The sequence below is a fragment of the Ambystoma mexicanum genome, chromosome 9 (genome assembly GCF_040938575.1).
Source record: "Ambystoma mexicanum isolate Mex_15411 chromosome 9, UKY_AmexF1_1, whole genome shotgun sequence".
Lineage (NCBI taxonomy): Eukaryota > Metazoa > Chordata > Amphibia > Caudata > Ambystomatidae > Ambystoma > Ambystoma mexicanum.
The window spans coordinates 41,787,625-41,813,264 of record NC_090931.1 but is presented as its reverse complement, the minus strand read 5'-3'; the positions used below and the strand labels follow the sequence as shown (position 1 = coordinate 41,813,264).

Below are 25,640 nucleotides of genomic sequence, written 5' to 3'. Positions count from 1 at the left end.
GCGCACACTTTTTGTCCTGTTGCCGCAGTTGGACTGCCGAGGTAAGGACAGCAGTTTTGCACAGAGACGTTGTAGCACACATGGCTTTGTTCATGCAAATGAACAACCTGAGGTATTTTAAAGATTGTACAATCTCATTGGGCAGCTTTAGTGAAGTGTAGATTGGGTCTCTACGCACAGCGGACTCGGGACGCATATCTGAGAGCGCCCATTCCACATGGGGTGTTAATGCAACACTTGAGTGCTGGCTGGAAGGCTACTGTGACATCATGACCACAGCCCTTGCTCTGGGCAACACTTTGGTGTTTGTACGCATAGGCGTGGTCTCCTGTCCATTATCTGGATGTATGGTCACATCTGACCAAATCTGTTTGTTGGCACTAAATGGGTATATCTGCATGTATTATCACTCTCTTTACATGTGTGTCTACATCCAGCTGTACTGCACACTTTGCTACTGCCATTTGCAGGGCCTCCAGGCCCTCTGAGAGGTCTGGAAGAGAGAGAAGGCTAATGCAGAAATGGGGACAATACAAGAGGGCGGCGCTGTTGTGCGAATGTGTGCGGTTCTGAAGTCCCCAGGCACTGTGTGCAGGTCTGGGGGGATAGCTCAGGGGCAACGTGCTCGCCTTGGAAGCAAGACGACATGGAGCAACACAGGTTCGATTCCTGGGTCAGATCAGCTCTTAGACACCTCTGGGTATTAAGCAGCGTTATAAATAACCTATCATATCATTCGTGTCCAGATAAGACACATTATTCACATATTAAAAAGCGAACTTTCGTCACCCTGACAGAGCTGATTTTTGGAAGGCTCGCACTGTGAGGCAGTTCCACTTAGAGGCTAGAGGTAGGCAAAAAGAGAAATTCCAAGCAGCCAATTATGATACATTTGCCATGAAAGCATGTTTGGGGGGGGGAGGGGTATGGAAAATCCAATGCACAGAACACCTTTTAAACACGCGTAACTATATGACTACTTCCTTTCAGTTGCATCCAAGTTAGCCTGTGTGTAGGGAAGTGGCGGAGCCTGTATTCTGCCACATCAGAGATGAGCCTGTATGTGCGGATCGGAAATGACAGAGGACAACGTTCAGACATGTTCCTATATTGCGTGCCCTGTAACCTTAACTCTCGCGACCCCAGTTAAGTCAGTGTGCGCAGCGTGCGCGAAGGCCATGCCCGGAACTTGGCAAAACTCTGAGTGCCGGGGACAGGAAGTGCGTGGCGGGGACAGGAAGTGCGTGGCGGGGACAGGAAGTGCGTGCCCGGGTCAGGCCATGAGGCCTCATTCTGTGATTGGCTTCACGTGTGCTTGGCCTTGCCACAGACACCTGAAGGATGTTAGCCTCTGCTTCTCATGGGCCCTGGTTTCCGCAGAACTGGTCCGAGGTTTCTTGCCGATTGAGATCTGCTCCCGGTGCACTAGTTAGATTTCTCGGACGGGGGCGACCAATAATGTCCTCCTGCTGCCAGGAACTGATTGGTAAAGGGCTGAGGCAATCGACTGCACAAAGTGCTGCATCCCGACGTGTTCATGCTGTGTGTCTGCGGCTGCATGCAGAGAAGTGCAGTGCAAATGTGACATCGCAGCATGGCGTGGACGGTGTGTGTGAAGGCTCACTGGGGCGGGTATGCTTTCAGAGCCTGGTGAAGAGCGCGAGGACCCAGCTGCCACTGAAAGCAGAGCATGGAGGCCGGTGGGGGGGGGTATTCCTACCTCGCCCCCTAGTGCTGCATCCCGACGCGTTCAGGCTGTGTGTCTGCGGCTGCATGCAGAGAAGTGCAGTGCAAATGTGTCATCGCAGCATGGCGTGGACGGTGTGAGTGAAGGCTCCCCGAGGCGGGGATGCTAAGTGTTGGCACCAGGGCCGCTGCAACACAGAATCCGAGCGTGCACGCATACCATGCCGACACACATCCATTGGCTCGTCAATGTGTCTCTCTTATGCTATATTGTGTTACTTTGTCTAGAGCCTAGAAATATCCATTAAGCCTCGTAGCACGCTGTCACCTTGGTCATTACTGGTGGCATAGCTCTCAACTCACACGCTTTTGCCGGGTGTCACCCGCCTTGTAAAAGGCTGACTCACCCGCCAAGCCTCCAGCACTCCCATTCATTTCAATGGGCGTCTCACCCGCCAAAAACAAAATCGGGTGATTTCACCCGCCTTTGCAACACAAATGGTTGAGAGCTATGCTGGTGGATTCCCACAGGCTTGTGGATTCTGCTGTTGTGTTGCTCTCGTGTCGATTTTATAATGAATTGCCTAGCCCCACCAGACCTGCAGGGAAGTCGCACAATGACTTTCTGAGACCCCCCACCCATCCACAAAGGGTCATGCACCACTTCCACGGACACAACTGTTTAGCTCTAGGTGCTGGGTGCATGCGCCGCTTCCTAGTGAAGCCTGCATTTCAGCCACCTTCCATAAGTCTCCTGCACCCCAGAAAGTTGTGGAATGGAGGTCAGAGGTCAGATTTATGTAACATGCTGGTTCTTGGTCATTTGCAGAAGTACACCCGCAGCTGTGGAACTGCTCACAATGTGTTATTACGCTCTAAGCCGCTCTTGAGACTGTCCGGTCACCCCCAAATCACTATAGTGCACATACAAGCACAACACCCTGGTCCAAAGACACCTGACTGTTTGGCCCCTGACTAGGGGGTGGGGGGAGGCGGGGTTGGGCAGTTGACTATTTTTTATTTCTTTTATTTTTATTTCACCCAGAACAAAAAAAAAGGACAGGGCACTTGTCTGCTTCACCATCAAGCACAGTGGCACAACAGGTGCACGACTTCTGCCATCACTACGGCATTTCCTCTCCTTCCCCCAGAAACTCACTGTCTACAGAGCTCTGGTTCTCTTCCAGGATGGACTATTGCAACAGCCTCTTTCTCAATCTTCCCAACTCCACTTTTCACCCCTTGCAACTAATCCAGAACAGGACTGCAAGACTTAAGCTTGGCCTCAAGCCCAGGGACTGCATCTCTACAGCTCCGAAATCTCTCCACTGGCCACGAGGATCAAGTTCAAGACCCTCTGCATCGTCCACAAGGCTTGCTGGGGTCCTCACTATATCCAACTCATGTTTTCTAAATACCTTCCTCTCAGGTACCTCCAACTCTCTGCAGGCCAGGCGCTTCTCCAAGCAGAGTGGGGGGTAGATCTCTCTCTCCTCTGCAAGTGCCTCCCTCTGGAATGGCCTCCATGCCCCTCTCAGACTTGAGCAGAACCACCTGAAGTTCTGGAAGCTGCTCAACACCTTCCCTTTCTCCTCTTCCTTCGCTCTCCCTCTCCCCCACTAATCTATCTGTCTGCTCATCCTGATTGGTTGCCTGGCTGCCCTGAGAGTCACACAGGGTACCGTGCCCCCCACCCCCAACTACCCTCGACTAGTCACCCTGCACTGCCTCCCGGCCTGCCCAGCACTATCGCTCGGAGACTGCAGCCATGTAGTCCTTGCCATCCTTTCACTCACTCAGAGATCTGCTGTCCTGACTGCACTTCCCGATTACTCCTTCCCTGCACTTCCCCCGCACCCTCGCTCCTGTACTTCTTGTTTGTTCACGGTCTGAATGTCACAAGTCCTAGTAAGATTGCTTGTCTTGTCTTTCCTCTGGTTCCCCTCACGTCTTGTGGCACCTCGAAACACTTGTGTAGAGGCGCAATATAAATACCAAATCATATCTTGCCACAAACCTGCCCACACCATATCCTCCCCTGCTTGGCATTTACAAAGCTACTTATCTGTGGTCAAGTACTTGCCCCAGGCCTTCCACATAAGGGCATTGGGAAAGACCTAATTCTCTGCAAGGGTTGCAGAAAAGCCCAAGTAATGCTCACTGATTACACAGACTTCATGGGCTTCAGGGCACTACCCTGAGCCAGGTGCACTGGGTGTGCAGGTGTCGGGTTCCACAGTTCCTGTACGATGTAATGGGATCCATCATTTTTTTGTTGCCGTTGGCCTCCAAGTCCCCCAGACCCCGACCCCCACAGAGAAAACCAAAAGACAATGTCCCTGCCCGGAGCCGGTAATGAAAGCCCCTTCTAAATGCAAAAGGACCACCTACTGGAACGGCCATTTTGCCAGAGGCTTGGCCAAACCTTCCACCACTGGACCATTTTAGCCTCTTAGTTGGAAATTCTTTCAAACAGCAGATGGTCTGCCCCCCCCTGCTGATGGGAGAGCAAGTAATTGCAAGGGACTACAATATGTGTGCCCATCCTACCGCTGCCCAACTCCCCCTGACTTCCCTCAAAGCTCTCTCAACTATGTTTAGTGCCTTATGAATTACACTTTTCTCTCCAGCCCCCAGCATTACCACTCCCTAATCCACTTCAGGCGGAGGTGTTCAAAGAAAATACCCCCCACGCTTGTTTGTAATTAATGGCAGTCTGAGCAGAATAGCCGGGGGAGGGGGATGTGGGGGGCCACTGGTTTGGGTCCCTCTGCTAAACGTCTGAAGATTGAAAAATTAAGGAAGAAAGCATAACATTCTCATTGAGGCGACGAGGAGAAAGTTCCCTGGGTACCCGGGTTGTGACCCCAATTAGAGCAATGTTAGAGGGGGAGATCTACACGAGATTTGTAATTAAATTGTGTTAATTACAACCTGGGAGATGTGGTGACAGTTTATCTGATAATTATGGGAAAGTTAATTTGATGGAAGTACCTTACGAATAATTACTGTAAGAAGAATTAGCCTGAATGGCTGTGAGTTACAGCCCTGTGGTGAAGAGGAGGATTATGGGTCTGGCATGTGCACGTACAGTTGCTGAGCGCGCCCAGAATGCTGGATTTGGATCTGGGAATGGGTTTATAGTGAAAAAACCGAATTCCAAAATATCGAAAACAAAAATATCGAATCCAAAATGTCGAAAAAAAAAATCTCGAATTTTTTTTTTAATACGTTTTTATTTCGAAATGGGGGGGTTCCCCCCCCAACCCCTCTTTTTTCTTTTATTTTTTTTTTTGCCCTTTTTTTATACTTACCTGAACCCACAAATACATATAAATAAATAAATAAATAATTCGAGATTTTTTTTTTTCGAGATTTTGGATTCGGGATTTTTGTGATTCGATATTTTGTTTTCGGTTTTTTGACCGACCACCCTGGGAATGACCCTCATCCACATACTGAGGTCTGGAGAATGGAGCCTACTGGACCTGGCCTACAAGAGCGATGGAGGCCAATGAACCAGGGGCGCCCCATCCACTCCCTCCTCGCTGGCGCCCTGCCACGCATGTTCTCAATGGGATTCTAATGTAGGTTCCATTTTCTTATGGTAGACTGGTGGCACATGGGTCCCTCCGCCACAGTGGACCTTGAATCCACCACTGCTCGGTACATTTCAATGTGTACTGGAGGTGTGCTGAGGACCTGGCCTAAATATCCTTCTATGCCCAACAGAACAGAGTGCCTTAAAGGTTATTTGAATTGTCCCAAGAAGAAGCTGGGACAAAGTGTAGAGGAAATAAACCCGCAAGACCTTTTACTTGTGTATTTCGAGCAGGAGTGGCGGTGGAAGAAGACACAATCATTCCTGGTTTCAATATGAAGATAGGACTCTTTTACTATTTCCAGCCCAAGCGGACTCACTATCAGTGGAAATAGAGTGCACAGTGTTTCTAGTTTCTGCCATAGAGGGCTCAGTAGGGCAAGAAAGGGGAGAAGTATTTTTTCTATTTCTAACATGAGTGTGGCTGCTTGACTCAGAAATATAAAACATAACTTTTCAATTTGGAATGCAGTCAAGTTTGCTCAATCAAAGCATTTCTATTATTTTTTGGTGTGAGCAGTTCGAGCTGCATGTTTTAGGCAGGCACGCGTGGTGGAACATGCACGATTGCAGCTCAAGAGGCTTTACAGTGAGCGGGAAGAGAGGGGAGGTTTGCAAGTGTTTGACTGCATTTGCCTCTGGGTAACTAGAGAATGTTTGCAAGTCACATGGTGGAGGTCGAAGGACCCCTAGCTTCGAGCCCTGTAGACCCTAAGGGAAGTGCAGAAGTCTAATCCCGAGATAAGAGCACTCATCGACAATCCTAATCTAGAGGGTCATAACCTGGAAATTGTCCTCTTTATCCAAGAGCAGGAAGCCACCCCAGGTCTTTCATCTAGAGGGTCATGACCTGGAAATTGTCCTCTTTATCCAATAGCAGGGTGACCCGGCCAGGTCTTTCATCTAGAGGGTCATGACCTGGGAATTGTCCACTTTATCCAAGAGCAGGAAGCCACCCCAGGTCTTTCATCGTTGTAAAAACAGGTTCATGAAGATGATACAAATGAAATGGACTGGCTGGCCCTGTGGTGTCTCCGTTCTTTCAATTGGGTGCAAACCTCCCCCTTAATCTTGCTCTTTTGCTATTGGTCAACACAAGTCAAGGTCCATGGAGAGAACTTTTCTCTCAGTTTGTATTTCTATCACAGGCCCGGAAACTCACTGAAGAAAGTAATGTGAGTCAGATATTGCAATTACCTGTAAATTCAAGAGGGTGAGTCCGATACTCTTGAAGTTCATAGATTCATCAACAGATCTCAGAGCTCGTCAGAAAGGACACAGAGAATGTCTGACTACAGCTCATGGAGATGAGCAAATAGTGTGGTGTGCACGGGGGGGGGGGGTGCAGAGTGGGTGGGCCTGCAAAGATTCCTTATGGGAATTCAGGATGACCCTACTAGTCCTTAGCCCTTGAGGAGCCAGACGCCTGGTCTGAAGGAGCTATGTACAACTGGAGAAGGTGTCTAGTGCATTCTGGGCAGCGTAGAGCGTTTGCCTTCATTCTTCTGGTCCTGTGTATAACGAGTAACCATAGCGACTGCGTGCAGGTGTGCTGGCCTTTCAGTGCTACTGCAGCGTGAAGCATTGACCCTCCAATATGGCATCTGCAGATGTGCTCCTTGAACACCCCAACCACACAGGTGTGCGAGACCCCTACTAACTAATCATGTGCATCACTGCCTTTGACATGAACTGTACATGCGTGTATTTTGGGTTTATGTCCTGGTAACAGTGAGGGGCATTTTGTGCTGGATAACTGCACTTGGAGACCACAACTCTGGAATGTTGACACCCAAGACCATCCTGAATTCATAATGACCCCGATCCCCTAGCCAGTTCCCCAAGGAGCCCCACCCGATGCCGTCAAGGGAAGGTTTGGAATAGTGTACCCCAGTTTCATAGCCACATCGAATTGTAAACATGTCTGCAGACCACAGCTATTCCTTACTGTCCCCACCATGGTATTGGAAGGTCACACGCATCTATCAGACAAGTAACATAGGGGGCATTTACATCTATTTTAGAGAGGTTTCAACACTTCTGCAAATCTCTGAGGAACAAATCTACACACCATCCTCCACCGTCAAACGCACATCAGACCTCGAAGGTGTGCACGGGTCATAGAGCCATCAAAGGGCCTACTCGCAATCAGGATTCCTAGTGGCATTGCAGACTTCTGTGTGCAATGCGGAAATGTAGATCTTAGTGGCATTAAATATTATTATTATGCAAAGGAATGAAGAGTCAGTTTCAATATGGCCTCACTTTTTACCAGGCAGTCGATGGACCCAATCTTTCTGGGTTCACCGGAGTGCAGCGTCAACAATGCTTGGACAGTCTCCATATTTACTATTCACCAACTGGGCAAACTCCTGGAAAAGCTGGCCATCTCCTAGCTTAATGTTCACACTGAATCTGTTGGTTGTCTCCATGACCATCAGTCTGGCTTCCGAGCTGCCAGAAGCACGGAAACTGCTCTCCTGAACATCTGTGAAGACCTGCTCTCCAACCTTGACTCCAACACCCCCTGTGTCCTCATCTTACTTGATCTCTCCTCGGCCTTTGACACTGTCAACCATGCCATCCTGCTCAATCGTCTCCGTGATAACCTTGGCATCACCGGTCAGGCCCTGGCGTGGCTGACTTGTTTCCTCTCTGACCGACCCTGCCAGGTTCTACTTGGGTCCTTCCTCTCCTCTATCTCTATCTCTGCCTGTGGTGTTCCCTAGAGGTCTAAACTCTCTCAATGGCTGTTCAACCAATTCCTGGCACTTCTTGCTCACTGCATTGCAGCACACTGCCCCAATTTCCAGTGCTATGCGGATGACACTCAGCTCATTTTCAGGCTACCCTCATTCACCTTTTCTCCCTCTCTCGTCTATGACTGTCTGTCCGCCATCCAAGAATGGTGTGTCACCAATGATCTCTGCCTTAATGCCGGTAAGACTGAGATTCTCCTCATCGGCAAACCCGCCTGCTCCTTTGCTTCTCTCTCTGGCCGGCCTCTCTTGGCCCTTTTCCTGCGCCCACCCGTGAGACCAAAAACATTGGGGTTATCTTCGACTCCACACTCTCCTTCCCTCCTCACATCTCTGACGTCTATAAGAAGTCACACTACCAGTTACACCTCATCAGAAGTATTCTTCCTTTCCTCTCCTTACCCCAGAAGCTCACTGTCTCCAGAGCTCGGGTTCTCTCTAGGCTGGACTACGGCAACAGCCTCTTTCAAAATCTGCCTGCCTCTACTCTCCGCCCTCTACAACTTATTCAGAACAGGACTGCAAGACTTGTTCTTGGCCTCAAGCCCAGGGATCGTATCTCTCCAGGACTGAAATCTCTGCACTGGCTCCCAGTGGCTGCAAGGATTAACTTCAAAACCCTCTGCATTGTCCACAAGACCTGGGGCATGAGGCCTCAACACCTTCAACTCTCTCTTCCTAAATATCTTCCTTCTCAAGCTCTTCACTCATCCGCCTCCAACTCCCTCAGGGTCAGTCGCTTCTCCAAGCAACAAGTTGGTGGTAGATCTCTCTCTTCGGGTGGGGCTGCCCTCTGGAACAGCCTCCCTGCCTCACTGAAACTTGGAGAACCATCTCCGGTTCCGGAAGCACCTCAAAACCTTTCTCTTTGCTTCTACCTTTTCTCCTCCTTTCCCCTGCTGAACCCTTGGCTGAGACTGCACTGGTTACCTGGCCACCCGTTGATCTTGGGCCCAGGTCTACCGCCAGTTGCACACCTGCACTGACTTCCTGGCAACCCCTGCACTCTGGACTGTCGCTGTATCCCTTCAGTCCCTCTACCAGCACTTGATACCGGATGTCTGCACTTACCCTTGCACTTGCCACCAGCTGGCTATACTTACTATGTTTTTAGTCTATTATCCCATCTACTGCACTCACCCCTCCCCCTCTCCCTTGCACTTTCCCCCTTCCCATGCACTTGCGCGAATGTCACCTGGCCTAGTTGGATCGCTGTTTGTCTTCCCTCTGTTCCCCTCCCTTGCCTCGTCGCGCCTTGAAACACTTGTTTATAGGCGCATTATAAATGCCATATCATATCATACCAAACAGTCAGTGAAACCAAGCTTTCTGGGGTCACCTTAGTGCAGCGTCAACAATGCTTGGACGATCTCCATATTTACTATTCACCAGGCAGTCAGTGGACCCAAGCTTTCTGGGGTCACTTGAGTGCAGCGTCAACAATGCTTGGATGTCTCCATATTTACTATTCAACAGACAACCAATGGACCCAGCTTTCTGGGTTTACTTGAGTGCAGCGTCAACAATGCTTGGATGGTCTCCATATTTACTATTCACCAGGCAGTCAATGGAACCAAGTCTTCTGATGAACTTGAGTGCAGCGTCAACAATGCTTGGACACGCTTCATATTTACTATTCACCAGGCAGTCAATGGACCCAGCTTTCTGGGGTCACTTGAGTGCAGTGTCAACAATGCTTTGATGTCTCCATATCCTATGAATTGGGTCCTGGTGCTCTATGTATCAAAGTGTTCAACTAGCACTGACGAGTGACAGCGAGGAAGGACTGAGGGAGTGCATGCGTACGTGCATTTGTAAAGCACGCACCCTGGCTCAAACTTGACCTAACACTGCTTTACAGATTAAAGATGGGTCAGAGGTACGGCGTAAACATGTGCAAATAATCCTCGCCCGAGAAAGTCATTTAAAAGACTTCAAAGGGATGCAGCTGGGGTATTATGACCCAAGAGCGCCTGTCCGATGGACCTTTTCTCTATGATGCCTTTGAACACCATGCCACATTCATGCAGCCGCAATAGAGTAGGCTAGCTGCTATTGGTAGTTGACTTATTGCCTCTGTGATTAATTATTATTATTATTATAACTGTTATATCTTATCAGCGCTGGATCTGTCACCTTCTGTCTGCGGTGTCTGCATGGTGCTCCATGGTGTGTCCATAATATTGCCCATGTCTGTCTGAAGTGTCTATGTACATGGCTAGTTGGCTATAGCATCATGATATGTTAGGACCATATCCACAGTGATTATACATTTGTCAGTGGTCAGATATGGTTTTACCCATGATATTTATCACCATTTTCTGTCAGGTGTACAGGGTAATCCAGGGCCTGGTTTTTACAGGGGGCTATCTCTGATTCCAACATGGGTCATCTGTGGTTTGTCAATGATATTTGCCAATGGAAGAGCTGCCGAACCCAACAGAAGGGCAGGAGAAAACAATGGAAGAGCGGCAGAACCCAACAGAAGGGCAGGGAAACCCCACGGAAGAGCTGCAGAACCCATCAGAAGGGCAGGGAAACCCCACGGAAGAGCTGCAGAACCCAACAGAAGGGCAGGGGAACACCACGCAGGAGCTGCAGAACCCATCAGAAGGGCAGGGGAACACCACGGAAGAGCTGCAGAACCCAACAGAAGGGCAGGGAAACCCCACGGAAGAGCTGCAGAACCCATCAGAAGGGCAGGGAAACCCCACGGAAGAGCTGCAGAACCCAACAGAAGGGCAGGGGAACACCACGCAGGAGCTGCAGAACCCATCAGAAGGGCAGGGGAACACCACGGAAGAGCTGCAGAACCCAACAGAAGGGCAGGGAAACCCCACGGAAGAGCTGCAGAACCCAACAGAAGAGCCCGGGAACACCACGGAAGAGCTGTAGAACCCATCAGAAGAGCCGGGGAACACCACGGAAGAGCTGCAGAACCCAACAGAAGGGCAGGGGAACACCACGGAAGAGCTGTAGAACCCATCAGAAGAGCCCGGGGAATACCACAGAAGAGCTGCAGAACCCAACAGAAGAGCCCGGGAACACCATAGAAGAGCTGCAGAACCCAACAGAAGGGCAGGGGAACACCAGGGAAGAGCAGCAGAACCCAACAGAAGGGCAGGGAAACCCCACGGAAGAGCTGCAGAACCCAACAGAAGGGCAGGGAAACCCCACGGAAGAGCTGCAGAACCCAACAGAAGAGCCCGGGAACACCACGGAAGAGCTGTAGAACCCATCAGAAGAGCCGGGGAACACCACGGAAGAGCTGCAGAACCCATCAGAAGGGCAGGGGAACACAACGGAAGAGCTGCAGAACCCAACAGAAGGGCAGGGAAACCCCACGGAAGAGCTGCAGAACCCAACAGAAGAGCCCGGGAACACCACGGAAGAGTTGTAGAACCCATCAGAAGAGCCGGGGAACACCACGGAAGAGCTGCAGAACCCAACAGAAGGGCAGGGGAACACCACGGAAGAGCTGTAGAACCCATCAGAAGAGCCCGGGGAACACCACGGAAGAGCTGCAGAACCCAACAGAAGGGCAGGGGAACACCACAGAAGAGCTGCAGAACCCATCGGAAGGGCAGGGGAACACCAGGGAAGAGCAGCAGAACCCAACAGAAGGGCAGGGGAACACCACAGAAGAGCTGCAGAACCCATCAGAAGGGCAGGGGAACACCAGGGAAGAGCAGCAGAACCCATCAGAAGGGCAGGGGAACACCAGGGAAGAGCAGCAGAACCCATCAGAAGGGCAGGGGAACACCACGCAAGAGCTGCAGAACCCATCAGAAGAGCCCGGGAACACCACAGAAGAGCTGTAGAACCCATCAGAAGAGCCAGGGAACACCACGGAAGAGCTGCAGAACCCAAAAGAAGGGCAGGGGAACACCACAGAAGAGCTGCAGAACCCATCAGAAGGGCAGGGGAACACCACAGAAGAGCTGCAGAACCCATCAGAAGAGCCCGGGAACACCACGGAAGAGCTGCAGAACCCATCAGAAGGGAAGGGGAACACCACGGAAGAGCTGCAGAACCCAACAGAAGGGCAGGAGAACACCACGCAAGAGCTGCAGAACCCATCAGAAGAGCCTGGGAACACCACGCAAGAGCTGCAGAACCCATCAGAAGAGCCCGGGAACACCACGGAAGAGCTGCAGAACCCAACAGAAGGGCAGGGGAACACCACGGAAGAGCTGTAGAACCCATCAGAAGAGCCCGGGGAACACCAGGGAAGAGCAGCAGAACCCAACAGAAGGGCAGGGGAACACCACGGAAGAGCTGCAGAACCCAACAGAAGGGCAGGGGAACACCACAGAAGAGCTGCAGAACCCATCAGAAGGGCAGGGGAACACCAGGGAAGAGCAGCAGAACCCAACAGAAGGGCAGGGGAACACCACGGAAGAGCTGCAGAACCCATCAGAAGGGCAGGGGAACACCAGGGAAGAGCAGCAGAACCCATCAGAAGGGCAGGGGAACACCAGGGAAGAGCAGCAGAACCCATCAGAAGGGCAGGGGAACACCAGGGAAGAGCAGCAGAATTCAATATAAGGGCAGGAGAATACAATGGAAGAGCTGCACAACCCAACAGAAGGGCAGGAGAATACAACAGAAGAGCCGCAGAACTCAACAGAAGAGCCCGGGAACACCACGCAAGAGCTGCAGAACCCATCAGAAGGGCAGGGGAACACCACGGAAGAGCTGCAGAACCCAACAGAAGGGCAGGGGAACACCACGCAAGAGCTGCAGAACCCATCAGAAGAGCCCGGGAACAGCACGCAAGAGCTGCAGAACCCATCGGAAGAGCCGGGGAACACCACGGAAGAGCTGCAGAACCCAACAGAAGGGCAGGGGAACACCACGGAAGAGCTGTAGAACCCATCAGAAGAGCCCGGGGAACACCACGGAAGAGCTGCAGAACCCAACAGAAGGGCAGGGGAACACCACAGAAGAGCTGCAGAACCCATCAGAAGGGCAGGGGAACACCAGGGAAGAGCAGCAGAACCCATCAGAAGGGCAGGGGAACACCAGGGAAGAGCATCAGAACCCATCAGAAGGGCAGGGGAACACCAGGGAAGAGCAGCAGAATTCAATATAAGGGCAGGAGAATACAATGGAAGAGCCGCAGAACCCAACAGAAGGACAGGAGAATACAATGGAAGAGCTGCACAACCCAACAGAAGGGCAGGAGAATACAACAGAAGAGCCGCAGAACCCAACAGACGGACATGAGAATACAATGGAAGAGCTGCACAACCCAACAGAAGGGCAGGGGAATACAATGGAAGAGGAGCAGAATTCAATATAAGGGCAGGAGAATACCATGGAAGAGTTGAAGAACCCAACAGAAGGACAGGAAAATACAATGGAAGAGCCACAGAACCCAACAGAGGACAGGAAAATACAATGGAAGAGCCACAGAACCCAACAGAGGACAGGAGAATACAATGGAAGAGCTGCAGAACCCAACAAAAGGGCAGGAGAATACAACGGAAGAGCCGCAGAACCCAACAGACGGGCAGGGGAATACAATTGAAGAGCTGCAGAACTCAACAAAGGGGAAGGAGAATACAATTGAAGAGCTGCAGAACTCAACAAAGGGGAAGGAGAATACAATGGAAGAGCTGCAGAACTCTACAGAAGGGCAGGAGAATGCAATGAAAGAGCTGCACAACCCAACAGAAGGGCAGGAGAATACAATTGAAGAGCTGCAGAACTCAACAAAGGGGAAGGAGAATACAATTGAAGAGCTGCAGAACTCAACAAAGGGGAAGGAGAATACAACGGAAGAGCCGCAGAACCCAACAGACGGGCAGGGGAATACAATTGAAGAGCTGCAGAACTCAACAAAGGGGAAGGAGAATACAATTGAAGAGCTGCAGAACTCAACAAAGGGGAAGGAGAATACAATGGAAGAGCTGCAGAACTCTACAGAAGGGCAGGAGAATGCAATGAAAGAGCTGCACAACACAACCCAACAGAAGGGCAGGGGAATACAATGGAAGAGTTGCAGAACTCAACAAAGGGGAAGGAGAATACAATTGAAGAGCTGCACAACCCAACAGAAGGGCAGGAGAATATAATGGAAGAGCTGCACAACCCAACAGAAGGGCAGGAGAATACAATGGAAGAGCTGCAGAACCCAACTAAGGGCAGGAGAATACAATGGAAGAGCTGCAGAACCCGACAGAAGAGCCAGGGAACACCATGGAAGAGCTGCAGAACCCAACAGACGGACAGGAGAAAACAACATTATTCATTATAATTGTTCTTTTATAACACGTTTAATACCAATGAGTGGTTTCTAATCGTGGCATCAGGATTGCTGCATTGCCTTGCTTCCAAGCGCTAGCCATACTCAGAGGAGCTTGGAGTGCCTTACATGGTCCAAAGGCTGAAAGGGTGGCAGGTGAAACAGAAGTTGTTGAATGTTTTCAGGATAGGATAGGAAGATTAGGATAGACAGGTGGTAGCAGGGAGATGGAGGGCTGTGGTTACGTGGATGCAACAGGCTCTTTCTGAAAGTGGTGATGGAGGGTGCAGTGAAGATGTGGAGAGGTAAGGTGTTCCATGCCCAGCGGGTAAATGCTTGTTTGTTTGTGCATGTGACTTTGCAGAGTGGAATGTGTAGGTGGTGTTGGTATGCTTGTCTGGTGCTTGTTTGGGTGATGGGTTTGTCATGAAGATGAGATGGTGTTTTGTGGTGGATGACTTTGAATACAATGCAGTCAGTTGGAGGCAGTTCTCTGGGATGCAGGTGACAATGGAACAGGGCGGAAGCGGGGGTAATGTATGAATGTTTGGGTAGGTGGAGGAAGAGCGCGGTGGCTGCGTTATCAATGGATTGCCGGGGGCAAGGGTTTTTTTGGGGCGTCAGTGAGGCAAGCATTACCGTAGTCCACCTGGAATGGAACCAGTGATTGGACTGCAGTGCGGAAGTTGTCAAGGGGGAGGATGCGTCTGATGTTGCGTAGGAGGGGTAGTTGTGGGTTGCAACTATATCCATCATGCTGTATTCTCTACTCTAAACTGTATGTAAACTTGTATTTGGGTGGTCACCAGTACACAATAAGACATGAATCAGACACCTATAGAGCTTGAGCAGACACCTGTGGAATGCAGCTGACTCCATTAGAAGATCTAACTCCTATAGAGGAGCAAGAGGCTGCTATAGAGGAGCAGGAGGTTCCTATAGAGAGGGAGCAGACACCCGTGGAGTGCAGCTGACTCCATTAGAAGATCTAACTCCTATAGAGGAGCAGGAGGCTCCTATAGAGGAGCAGGAGGTTCCTATAGAGAGGGAGCAGACACATGTGTAGTGCAGCTGACTCCATTAGAAGGGGGTCTGACTCCTATAGAGGAGCAGGAGGTTCCTATAGAGGCCACTATGGAAAGTGAGCAGACTACTTTGTAAAGCAGTGGACTCCTATGCAAGGCAAGCAGGCACCTATAGAAGGAGCAGACACCGATGCAAGAAGGCAGCCGAACACAGTGTGGGGGCGGGGGGGGTCAGGATCCAAACGAACGGCCTACGTCACCCTGGATTGTGCAGCAGAGCCCATCCGGGGGCCAAAAGGACCCTTGATGATTACCCATAAGGGGGCGCAGTTCCTAAGAGAGGGGCGCCAGCACCACGGAAGGGCAGTGGATCACGGACGAGGGGCTAGAGGTCCGGTAGACGCAGCCTGCTCAAGTCAGGGGCGGAGGTTAGCGCGGAAGCGTGACCTCCCACAGAGGTCAATGGAGCCTGCTGGCTCTACGCTGTGATAATTAGCAAGTCCTCCACCTCTGGCTCCCACACTGCTCTCTGGCTCCCACACTGCTCTCTGGCCCTCAGTGCACTGAGCCATCCAGGGCCAGACCCGGCCCACCCCCGGCTCCGTCTGCAGCAAATGAGTCCTGACACATGCACACGAGCTGCCTGCAGCCCCCGGCGTCAAGCCCGATCAATGCGGAGAGGGGGCAGGATTATAGAGCCCCTCCCCCAAACACACGGCACAGGAGCCAGCTGAGGAGGCGTGGCGCGGGCCTGGTGCCCCCTCTCCACAGCGCCTCGTCGATGCGCAGGCGAATCGAGCCGCAGAGCACGTGCACAGGGCCTCAGCGCCATCAAAGCTCAACAGAGGCCGCGTGTGGCTGTTTACTCAAGGAAGCGGAGCATGTGCGTTAATTATTAAAAGTGATTTTTATCAGATGCGACCTAATTAAAATATTCAACACAATTAGCGGATCGGTGGGCTGGCGCCGTTTCTTAATGCTGCCCGTCTTTACAAGCCACGTGAAGGTTGCAAAGTGGCAGCAGAGGGCAGAGCATCGAGCTATCACAACTTGACCCTCAGGTACACGCGACCCTTGTCCTAAGAAGGAAGTTGTGTCCGCACACGTGTACGCAGTGCTTTAAGTGGGGTAAGACATTGAGGGGTGTGGGGGGACTGGCTCGTTTGGGGGCGTGGCTTCCATTGTAGGCGTGGCCTAAAAGTGCACAAGTAAGGTGCGCAAACAAATATATAAATATATGTGAGCATTTATATGTTTATATGCGTACTACTACGCTTTGTGTACTTTTCAAGCCATCTTTTATAAACGTAGCAATGTTACATATTTCTATGTTTATAAAAGGTGGCTTAAAAGTGCAAAAACCATATAAGTTACGCACACTTGTGTGCTTCGCTTACTATGGTTTGTGTACTTTTCAATCTACCTTTTATAAACATAGACATGTGTAACATATTTCTACGTTTATAAAAGATGGCTTTAACGTACACAGTTGAAGGCATCTTTTATAAAGATTTGCCAAAGTAGAAAGGTGCCTTGGGCTCTGTGATCTCTGCTCTGAGCAGAGATCACAGAGCCCGAGGCGTCTTTCACCCTCTGCGAACCCCTGGGGCTCCGTGATCTAATCTGCATATTAGATCATGGAGCCCGCGGGTTCGCGAGGGTCAGTGACCCGGGGAGGGCAAACAAAGGGACAGTAACTTCCTCTAATGACCCCCTCAGCTGAGGGGTCATCAGAGGAAGTTACAGTGACTGACGGAAGTGCCAGCCAGCCTCAGCAAAGCGTATCTCCCTTCGCGGCTGCGGCCGTGGCAAGATAATGCGTCCTGCCATGGTGTGGTGGAACCGGCCCCAGGCCCCGGCCCACTTAAAGCGCTGCATGTACGTGCTCTACCCTCTTCATGCACATATGTTGTGGTAAGTGTCACATGCCAGTAGAGTCAGGAAGGGGCCATGCATGGAGTGGAAGCAGCAGGAAAGTGGCTGGCAGGTAGTGGAAGCGGCAGGAAGATGGCTGGCAGGTAGTGGAAGCGGCAGGAAGGTGGCTGGCAGGTAGTGGAAGTGGCAGGGTGGTGGCTGGCAGGTAGTGGAAGCAGCAGGAAGGTGGCTGGCAGGTAGTGGAAGTGCCAGGAAGGTGGCTGGCAGGTAGTGGAAGCAGCAGGAAGGTGGTTGGCAGGTAGTGGAAGCGCCAGGAAGGTGGCCTGCATGGAGTGGAAGCAGCAGTAAGGTGGCTGGCAGGTAGTGGAAGCGGCAGGAAGGTGGCTGGCAGGTAGTGGAAGCACCAGGACGGTGGCCTGCATGGAGTGGAAGCAGCAGGAAGGTGGCTGGCAGGTAGTGGAAGCGGCAGGAAACTGGCTGCCAGGGGGTGGAAGTGGCAGGAAGGTGGCTGGCAGGTAGTGGAAGCATCAGGAAGGTGGCTGGCAGGTAGTGGAAGAAGCAGGAAGGTGACAGGTAGTGGGAGTGGCAGGAAGGTGGCCTGCATGGAGTGGGAGCAGCAGGAAGGTGGCTGGCAGGTTGTGGAAACAGCAGGAAGGTGGCTGGCAGGTATTGGAAGCGGCAGGAAGGTGGCTGGCAGGTAGTGGAAGTGGCAGGAATGTGGCTGGCAGGTAGTGGAAGCGGCAGGAAGGTGGCTGGCAGGTAGTGGAAGCACCAGGAAGGTGGACTGCATGAGGTGGAAGCAGCAGGAAGGTGGCCGGTATGGAGTGGAAGCAGCAGGGAGGTGGCTGGCAGGAAGGTGGCCTGCATGGAGTGGAAGCAGCAGGAAGGTGGCTGGCAGGTAGTGGAAGCGGCAGGAAGGTGGCTGGCAGGTAGAGGAAGCACCAGGAAGGTGGCCTGCATGGAGTGGAAGCAGCAGGAAAGTGGCTGGCAGGTAGTGGAAGAGGCAGGAAGGTGGCTGGCAGGCAGTGGAAGTGCCAGGAAGTTGGCCTGCATGGTGTGGAAGCGGCAGGAAGTGGAAGTAGCAGTAGGGTGGCTGGCAGGTAGTGGAAGCGGCAGGAAGGTGGCTGGCAGGAGGTGGAAGCGGCAGGAAGGTGGCTGGCAGGTAGTGAAAGCACCAGGAAGGTGGCCTGCATGGAGTGGAAGCAGCAGGAAGGTGGCTGCATGGAGTGGAAGCGGTAGAAAGGAGGCCTGCATTGAGTGGAAGCAGCAGGAAGGTGGCCTGCATGGAGTGGAAGCATCAGGAAGGTGGCTGGCAGGTAGCAGAATTGGCAGGAAGGTGGCCTGCATGGAGTGGAAGCAGCAGGAAGGTGGCTGCAGGGAGTGGAAGCAGCAGGAAGGGGGCCTGCATGGAGTGGAAGCATCAACAAGGTGGCTGGCAGGTAGCAGAATTGGCAGGAAGGTGGCCTGCATGGAGTGAAAGCAGCAGGAAGGGGGCTGGCAGGTAGTGGAAGTGGCAGGAAGGTGGCTGGCAGGTAGTGGGAGCATCAGGAAGGTGGCTGGCAGGTAGTGGAAGTATCAGGAAGGTGGCTGCAAGGTAGTGGAAGCGGCAGGAAGGTGGCTGGCAGGTAGTGGAAGCGCCAGGACGGTGGCCTGCATGGAGTGGAAGCAGCAGGAAGGTGGCTGGCAGGCAGTGGAAGCGGCAGGAAGGTGGCCTGCATGGAATGGAAGCAGCAGGAAGGTGGCTGGCAGGCAGTGGAAGCGGCAGGAAGGTGGCTGGCAGGTAGTGGAAGCGCCAGGACGGTGGCCTGCATGGAGTGGAAGCGCCAGGAAGGTGGCAGGCAGGCAGTGGAAGCGGCAGGAAGGTGGCCTGTATCGAGTGGAAGCTGCAGGAATGTGGCTGCAGGGAGTGGAAGTGGCAGGAAGGTCGCTGGAAGGGGGTGGAAGTGGCAGGAAGGTGGCTGGCAGGTAGTGGAAGCGGCAGGAAGGTGGCTGGCAGGCAGTGGAAGTGGCAGGAAGGTTGCCTGCATGGAGTGTAAGCAGCAGGAAGGTGGCTGGCAGTTAGTGGAAGCGGCAGGAAGGTGGCTGGCCGGGGGTGGAAGCAGCAGGAAGGTGGCTGGCAGGTAGTGGAAGCGGCAGGAAGGTGGCTAACAGGTATTGGAAGCGGCAGGAAGGTGGCTGGCAGTTAGTGGAAGCGGCAGGAAGGTGGCTGACAGGTAGTGGAAGCACAAGGAAGGTGGCCTGCATTGAGTGGAAGCAGCAGAAAGGTGGCTGGAAGGTGGTGGAAGCGGCAGGAAGGTGGCTGGCAGGTAGTGGAAGCGGCAGGAAGTTTGCCTGCATGAAGTCGAAGCAGCAGGAAGGTGGCTGGCAGTTAGTGGAAGCGGCAGGAAGGTGGCTGGCCGGGGGTGGAAGCAGCAGGAAGGTGGCTGGCAGGTAGTGGAAGCGGCAGGAAGGTGGCTGGCAGGTAGTGGAAGTGGCAGGAAGGTGGCTGGCAGGTAGTGGAAGCGCCAGGACGGTTGCCTGCATGGAGTGGAAGGTCCAGGAAGGTGGCAGGCAGGTAGTGGAAGCAGCAGGAAGGTGTCTGGCAGGTAGTGGAAGTGCCAGGAAGGTGGCCTGCATGGATTGGAAGCTGAAGGAAGGTGTCTGCAGGGAGTGGAAGCGGCAGGAAGGTGGCAGGAAGGGGGTGGAAGTGGCAGGAAGGTGGCTGGCAGGTAGTGGAAGCGGCAGGAAGGTGGCTGGCAGGCAGTGGAAGTGGCAGGAAGGTTGCCTGCATGGAGTGGAAGCAGCAGGAAGGTGGCTGGCAGGTAGTGGAAGCGGCAGGAAGGTGGCTAACAGGTATTGGAAGCGGCAGGAAGGTGGCTGGCAGTTAGTGGAAGCACCAGGAAGGTGGCTGGCAGGTAGTGGAAGCACCAGGAAGGTGGACTGCATGAGGTGGAAGCAGCAGAAAGGTGGCCGGCATGGAGTGGAAGTGGCAGGAAGATGGCTGGCAGGTCGTGGAAGTGGCAGGAAGGTGGCTGGCAGGTAGTGGAAGCAGCAGGAAGGTGGCTGGCTAGGGGTGGAAGCAGCAGGATGGTGGCTGGCAGGTAGTGGAAGCACCAGATTGGTGGCTGGCAGGTAGTGGAAGCGGCAGGAAGGTGGCTGGCAGGTAGTGGAAGTGGCAGGGTGGTGGCTGGCAGGTAGTGGAAGCAGCAGGAAGGTGGCTGGCAGGTAGCGGAAGTGGCAGGAAGGTGGCTGGCAGGTAGTGGAAGCGTCAGGAAGGTGTCCTGCATTGAGTGGAAGCAGCAGGAAGGTGGCTGGCAGGTAGTGGAAGCGGCAGGAAGGTGGCTGGCAGGAAGTGGGAGCCGCAAGAAGGTGGCCTGCATGGAGTGGAAGCAGCAGGAAGGTGGCTGGCAGGTAGTGGAAGCGGCAGGAAGGTGGCTGGCAGGTATTGGAAGCGGCAGGAAGGTGGCTGGCAGGTAGTGGAAGCAGCAGGAAGGTGGCCTGCATTGAGTGGAAGCAGCAGAAAGGTGGCTGGCAGGTAGTAGAAGCGGCAGGAAGGTGGCTGACAGGTAGTGGAAGAACAAGGAAGGTGGCCTGCATTGAGTGGAAGCAGCAGAAAGGTGGCTGGCAGGTAGTGGAAGCATCAGGAAGGTGGCTGGAAGGTGGTGGAAGCGGTAGGAAGGTGGCTGTCAGGTATTGGAAGCGGCAGGAAGGTGGCTGGCAGGTAGTGGAAGCGGCAGGAAGGTTGCCTGCATGAAGTCGAAGCAGCAGGAAGGTGGCTGGCAGGTAGTGGAAGCGGCAGGAAGGTGGCTGGCAGGTAGTGGGAGCCGCAAGAAGGTGGCCTGCATGGAGTGGAAGCAGCAGGAAGGTGGCTAATAGGTATTGGAAGCGGCAGGAAGGTGGCTGGCAGTTAATGGAAGCGGCAGGAAGGTGGCTGACAGGTAGTGGAAGCACAAGGAAGGTGGCCTGCATTGAGTGGAAGCAGCAGAGAGGTGGCTGGCAGGTAGTGGAAGCAGCAGGAAGGTGGCTGGAAGGTGGTGGAAGCGGCAGGAAGGTGGCTGTCAGGTATTGGAAGCGGCAGGAAGGTGGCTGGCAGGTAGTGGAAGCGGCAGGAAGGTTGCCTGCATGAAGTCGAAGCGGCAGGAAGGTGGCTGACAGGTAGTGGAAGCACAAGGAAGGTGTCCTGCATTGAGTGGAAGCAGCAGGAAGGTGGCTGGCAGGTAGTGGAAGCAGCAGGAAGGTGGCTGGCAGGTAGTGGGAGCCGCAAGAAAGTGGCCTGCATGGAGTGGAAGCAGCAGGAAGGTGGCTAACAGGTATTGGAAGCGGCAGGAAGGTGGCTGGCAGGTAGTGGAAGTGGCAGGAATGTGGCTGGCAGGTAGTGGAAGCGGCAGGAAGGTGGCTGGCAGGTAGTGGAAGCACCAGGAAGGTGGACTGCATGAGGTGGAAGCAGCAGGAAGGTGGCCGGTATGGAGTGGAAGCAGCAGGGAGGTGGCTGGCAGGAAGGTGGCCTGCATGGAGTGGAAGCAGCAGGAAGGTGGCTGGCAGGTAGTGGAAGCGGCAGGAAGGTGGCTGGCAGGTAGAGGAAGCACCAGGAAGGTGGCCTGCATGGAGTGGAAGCAGCAGGAAAGTGGCTGGCAGGTAGTGGAAGAGGCAGGAAGGTGGCTGGCAGGCAGTGGAAGTGCCAGGAAGTTGGCCTGCATGGTGTGGAAGCGGCAGGAAGTAGAAGTAGCAGTAGGGTGGCAGGCAGGTAGTGGAAGCGGCAGGAAGGTGGCTGGCAGGAGGTGGAAGCGGCAGGAAGGTGGCTGGCAGGTAGTGAAAGCACCAGGAAGGTGGCCTGCATGGAGTGGAAGCAGCAGGAAGGTGGCTGCATGGAGTGGAAGCGGCAGAAAGGAGGCCTGCATTGAGTGGAAGCAGCAGGAAGGTGGCCTGCATGGAGTGGAAGCATCAGGAAGGTGGCTGGCAGGTAGCAGAATTGGCAGGAAGGTGGCCTGCATGGAGTGGAAGCAGCAGGAAGGTGGCTGCAGGGAGTGGAAGCAGCAGGAAGGGGGCCTGCATGGAGTGGAAGCATCAAAAAGGTGGCTGGCAGGTAGCAGAATTGGCAGGAAGGTGGCCTGCATGGAGTGGAAGCAGCAGGAAGGGGGCTGGCAGGTAGTGGAAGTGGCAGGAAGGTGGCTGGCAGGTAGTGGGAGCATCAGGAAGGTGGCTGTCAGGTAGTGGAAGTATCAGGAAGGTGGCTGCAAGGTAGTGGAAGCGGCAGGAAGGTGGCTGGCAGGTAGTGGAAGTGCCAGGACGGTGGCCTGCATGGAGTGGAAGCAGCAGGAAGGTGGCTGGCAGGCAGTGGAAGCGGCAGGAAGGTGGCCTGCATGGAATGGAAGCAGCAGGAAGGTGGCTGGCAGGCAGTGGAAGCGGCAGGAAGGTGGCTGGCAGGTAGTGGAAGCGCCAGGACGGTGGCATGCATGGAGTGGAAGCGCCAGGAAGGTGGCAGGCAGGCAGTGGAAGCGGCAGGAAGGTGGCCTGCATCGAGTGGAAGCTGCAGGAAGGTGGCTGCAGGGAGTGGAAGCGGCAGGAAGGTGGCTGGAAGGGGGTGGAAGTGGCAGGAAGGTGGCTGGCAGGTAGTGGAAGCGGCAGGAAGGTGGCTGGCAGGCAGTGGAAGTGGCAGGAAGGTAGCCTGCATGGAGTGTAAGCAGCAGGAAGGTGGCTGGCAGTTAGTGGAAGCGGCAGGAAGGTGGCTGGCCGGGGGTGGAAGCAGCAGGAAGGTGGCTGGCAGGTAGTGGAAGCGGCAGGAAGGTGGCTAACAGGTATTGGAAGCGGCAGGAAGGTGGCTGGCAGTTAGTGGAAGCGGCAGGAAGGTGGCTGACAGGTAGTGGAAGCACAAGGAAGGTGGCCTGCATTGAGTGGAAGCAGCAGAAAGGTGGTTGGAAGGTGGTGGAAGCGGCAGGAAGGTGGCTGGCAGGTAGTGGAAGCGGCAGGAAGTTTGCCTGCATGAAGTCGAAGCAGCAGGAAGGTGGCTGGCAGTTAGTGGAAGCGGCAGGAAGGTGGCTGGCCGGGGGTGGAAGCAGCAGGAAGGTGGCTGGCAGGTAGTGGAAGCGGCAGGAAGGTGGCTGGCAGGTAGTGGAAGTGGCAGGAAGGTGGCTGGCAGGTAGTGGAAGCGCCAGGACGGTGGCCTGCATGGAGTGGAAGGACCAGGAAGGTGGCAGGCAGGTAGTGGAAGCAACAGGAAGGTGTCTGGCAGGTAGTGGAAGTGCCAGGAAGGTGGCCTGCATGGCTTGGAAGCTGAAGGAAGGTGTCTGCAGGGAGTGGAAGCGGCAGGAAGGTGGCAGGAAGGGGGTGGAAGTGGCAGGAAGGTGGCTGTCAGGTATTGGAAGCGGCAGGAAGGTGGCTGGTAGGTAGTGGAAGCGGCAGGAAGGTTGCCTGCATGAAGTGGAAGCAGCAGGAAGGTGGCTGGCAGTTAGTGGAAGCGGCAGGAAGGTGGCTGGCCGGGGGTGGAAGCAGCAGGAAGGTGGCTGGCAGGTAGTGGAAGCGGCAGGAAGGTGGCTAACAGGTATTGGAAGCGGCAGGAAGGTGGCTGGCAGTTAGTGGAAGCGGCAGGAAGGTGGCTGACAGGTAGTGGAAGCACAAGGAAGGTGGCCTGCATTGAGTGGAAGCAGCAGAAAGGTGGCTGGAAGGTGGTGGAAGCGGCAGGAAGGTGGCTGGCAGGTAGTGGAAGCGGCAGGAAGTTTGCCTGCATGAAGTCGAAGCAGCAGGAAGGTGGCTGGCAGTTAGTGGAAGCGGCAGGAAGGTGGCTGGCCGGGGGTGGAAGCAGCAGGAAGGTGGCTGGCAGGTAGTGGAAGCGGCAGGAAGGTGGCTGGCAGGTAGTGGAAGTGGCAGGAAGGTGGCTGGCAGGTAGTGGAAGCGCCAGGACGGTGGCCTGCATGGAGTGGAAGGACCAGGAAGGTGGCAGGCAGGTAGTGGAAGCAACAGGAAGGTGTCTGGCAGGTAGTGGAAGAGCCAGGAAGGTGGCCTGCATGGATTGGAAGCTGAAGGAAGGTGTCTGCAGAGAGTGGAAGCGGCAGGAAGGTGGCAGGAAGGGGGTGGAAGTGGCAGGAAGGTGGCTGGCAGGTAGTGGAAGCGGCAGGAAGGTGGCTGGCAGGCAGTGGAAGTGGCAGGAAGGTTGCCTGCATGGAGTGGAAGCAGCAGGAAGGTGGCTGGCAGGTAGTGGAAGCGGCAGGAAGGTGGCTAACAGGTATTGGAAGCGGCAGGAAGGTGGCTGGCAGTTAGTGGAAGCACCAGGAAGGTGGCTGGCAGGTAGTGGAAGCACCAGGAAGGTGGACTGCATGAGGTGGAAGCAGCAGAAAGGTGGTCGGCATGGAGTGGAAGTGGCAGGAAGATGGCTGGCAGGTCGTGGAAGTGGCAGGAAGGTGGCTGGCAGGTAGTGGAGGCAGCAGGAAGGTGGCTGGCTAGGGGTGGAAGCAGCAGGATGGTGGCTGGCAGGTAGTGGAAGCACCAGATTGGTGGCTGGCAGGTAGTGGAAGCGGCAGGAAGGTGGCTGGCAGGTAGTGGAAGTGGCAGGGTGGTGGCTGGCAGGTAGTGGAAGCAGCAGGAAGGTGGCTGGCAGGTAGTGGAAGTGGCAGGAAGGTGGCTGGCAGGTAGTGGAAGCGCCAGGAAGGTGTCCTGCATTGAGTGGAAGCAGCAGGAAGGTGGCTGGCAGGTAGTGGAAGCGGCAGGAAGGTGGCTGGCAGGAAGTGGGAGCCGCAAGAAGGTGGCCTGCATGGAGTGGAAGCAGCAGGAAGGTGGCTGGCAGGTAGTGGAAGCGGCAGGAAGGTGGCTGGCAGGTATTGGAAGCGGCAGGAAGGTGGCTGGCAGGTAGTGGAAGCAGCAGGAAGGTGGTCTGCATTGAGTGGAAGCAGCAGAAAGGTGGCTGGCAGGTAGTAGAAGCGGCAGGAAGGTGGCTGACAGGTAGTGGAAGAACAAGGAAGGTGGCCTGCATTGAGTGGAAGCAGCAGAAAGGTGGCTGGCAGGTAGTGGAAGCAGCAGGAAGGTGGCTGGAAGGTGGTGGAAGCGGCAGGAAGGTGGCTGTCAGGTATTGGAAGCGGCAGGAAGGTGGCTGGCAGGTAGTGGAAGCGGCAGGAAGGTTGCCTGCATGAAGTCGAAGCAGCAGGAAGGTGGCTGGCAGGTAGTGGAAGCACAAGGAAGGTGTCCTGCATTGAGTGGAAGCAGCAGGAAGGTGGCTGGCAGGTAGTGGAAGCGGCAGGAAGGTGGCTGGCAGCTAGTGGGAGCCGCAAGAAGGTGGCCTGCATGGAGTGGAAGCAGCAGGAAGGTGGCTAATAGGTATTGGAAGCGGCAGGAAGGTGGCTGGCAGTTAATGGAAGCGGCAGGAAGGTGGCTGACAGGTAGTGGAAGCACAAGGAAGGTGGCCTGCATTGAGTGTAAGCAGCAGAAAGGTGGCTGGCAGGTAGTAGAAGCGGCAGGAAGGTGGCTGACAGGTAGTG

At 54.2% G+C, this 25,640-nt stretch overlaps 1 protein-coding gene across 1 annotated transcript; it reads right to left on the bottom strand.

Moving 5' to 3' along the window:
- Positions 1 to 23,620: 23,620 nt before the first annotated feature.
- On the bottom strand, positions 23,621 to 25,138 carry LOC138487247 (uncharacterized). Its single transcript, XM_069613879.1, has one exon. It carries the CDS (start codon positions 25,136 to 25,138, stop codon positions 23,621 to 23,623), a length of 1,518 nt encoding a protein of 505 aa, XP_069469980.1.
- Between the last annotated feature and the right edge of the window lie 502 nt (positions 25,139 to 25,640).

Excerpts from the sequence above, each read along its gene's own strand:
- LOC138487247 (XM_069613879.1), bottom strand. The coding sequence starts at position 25,138 with ATGCAGGCCACCTTCCTTGTTCTTCCACTACCTGTCAGCCACCTTCCT.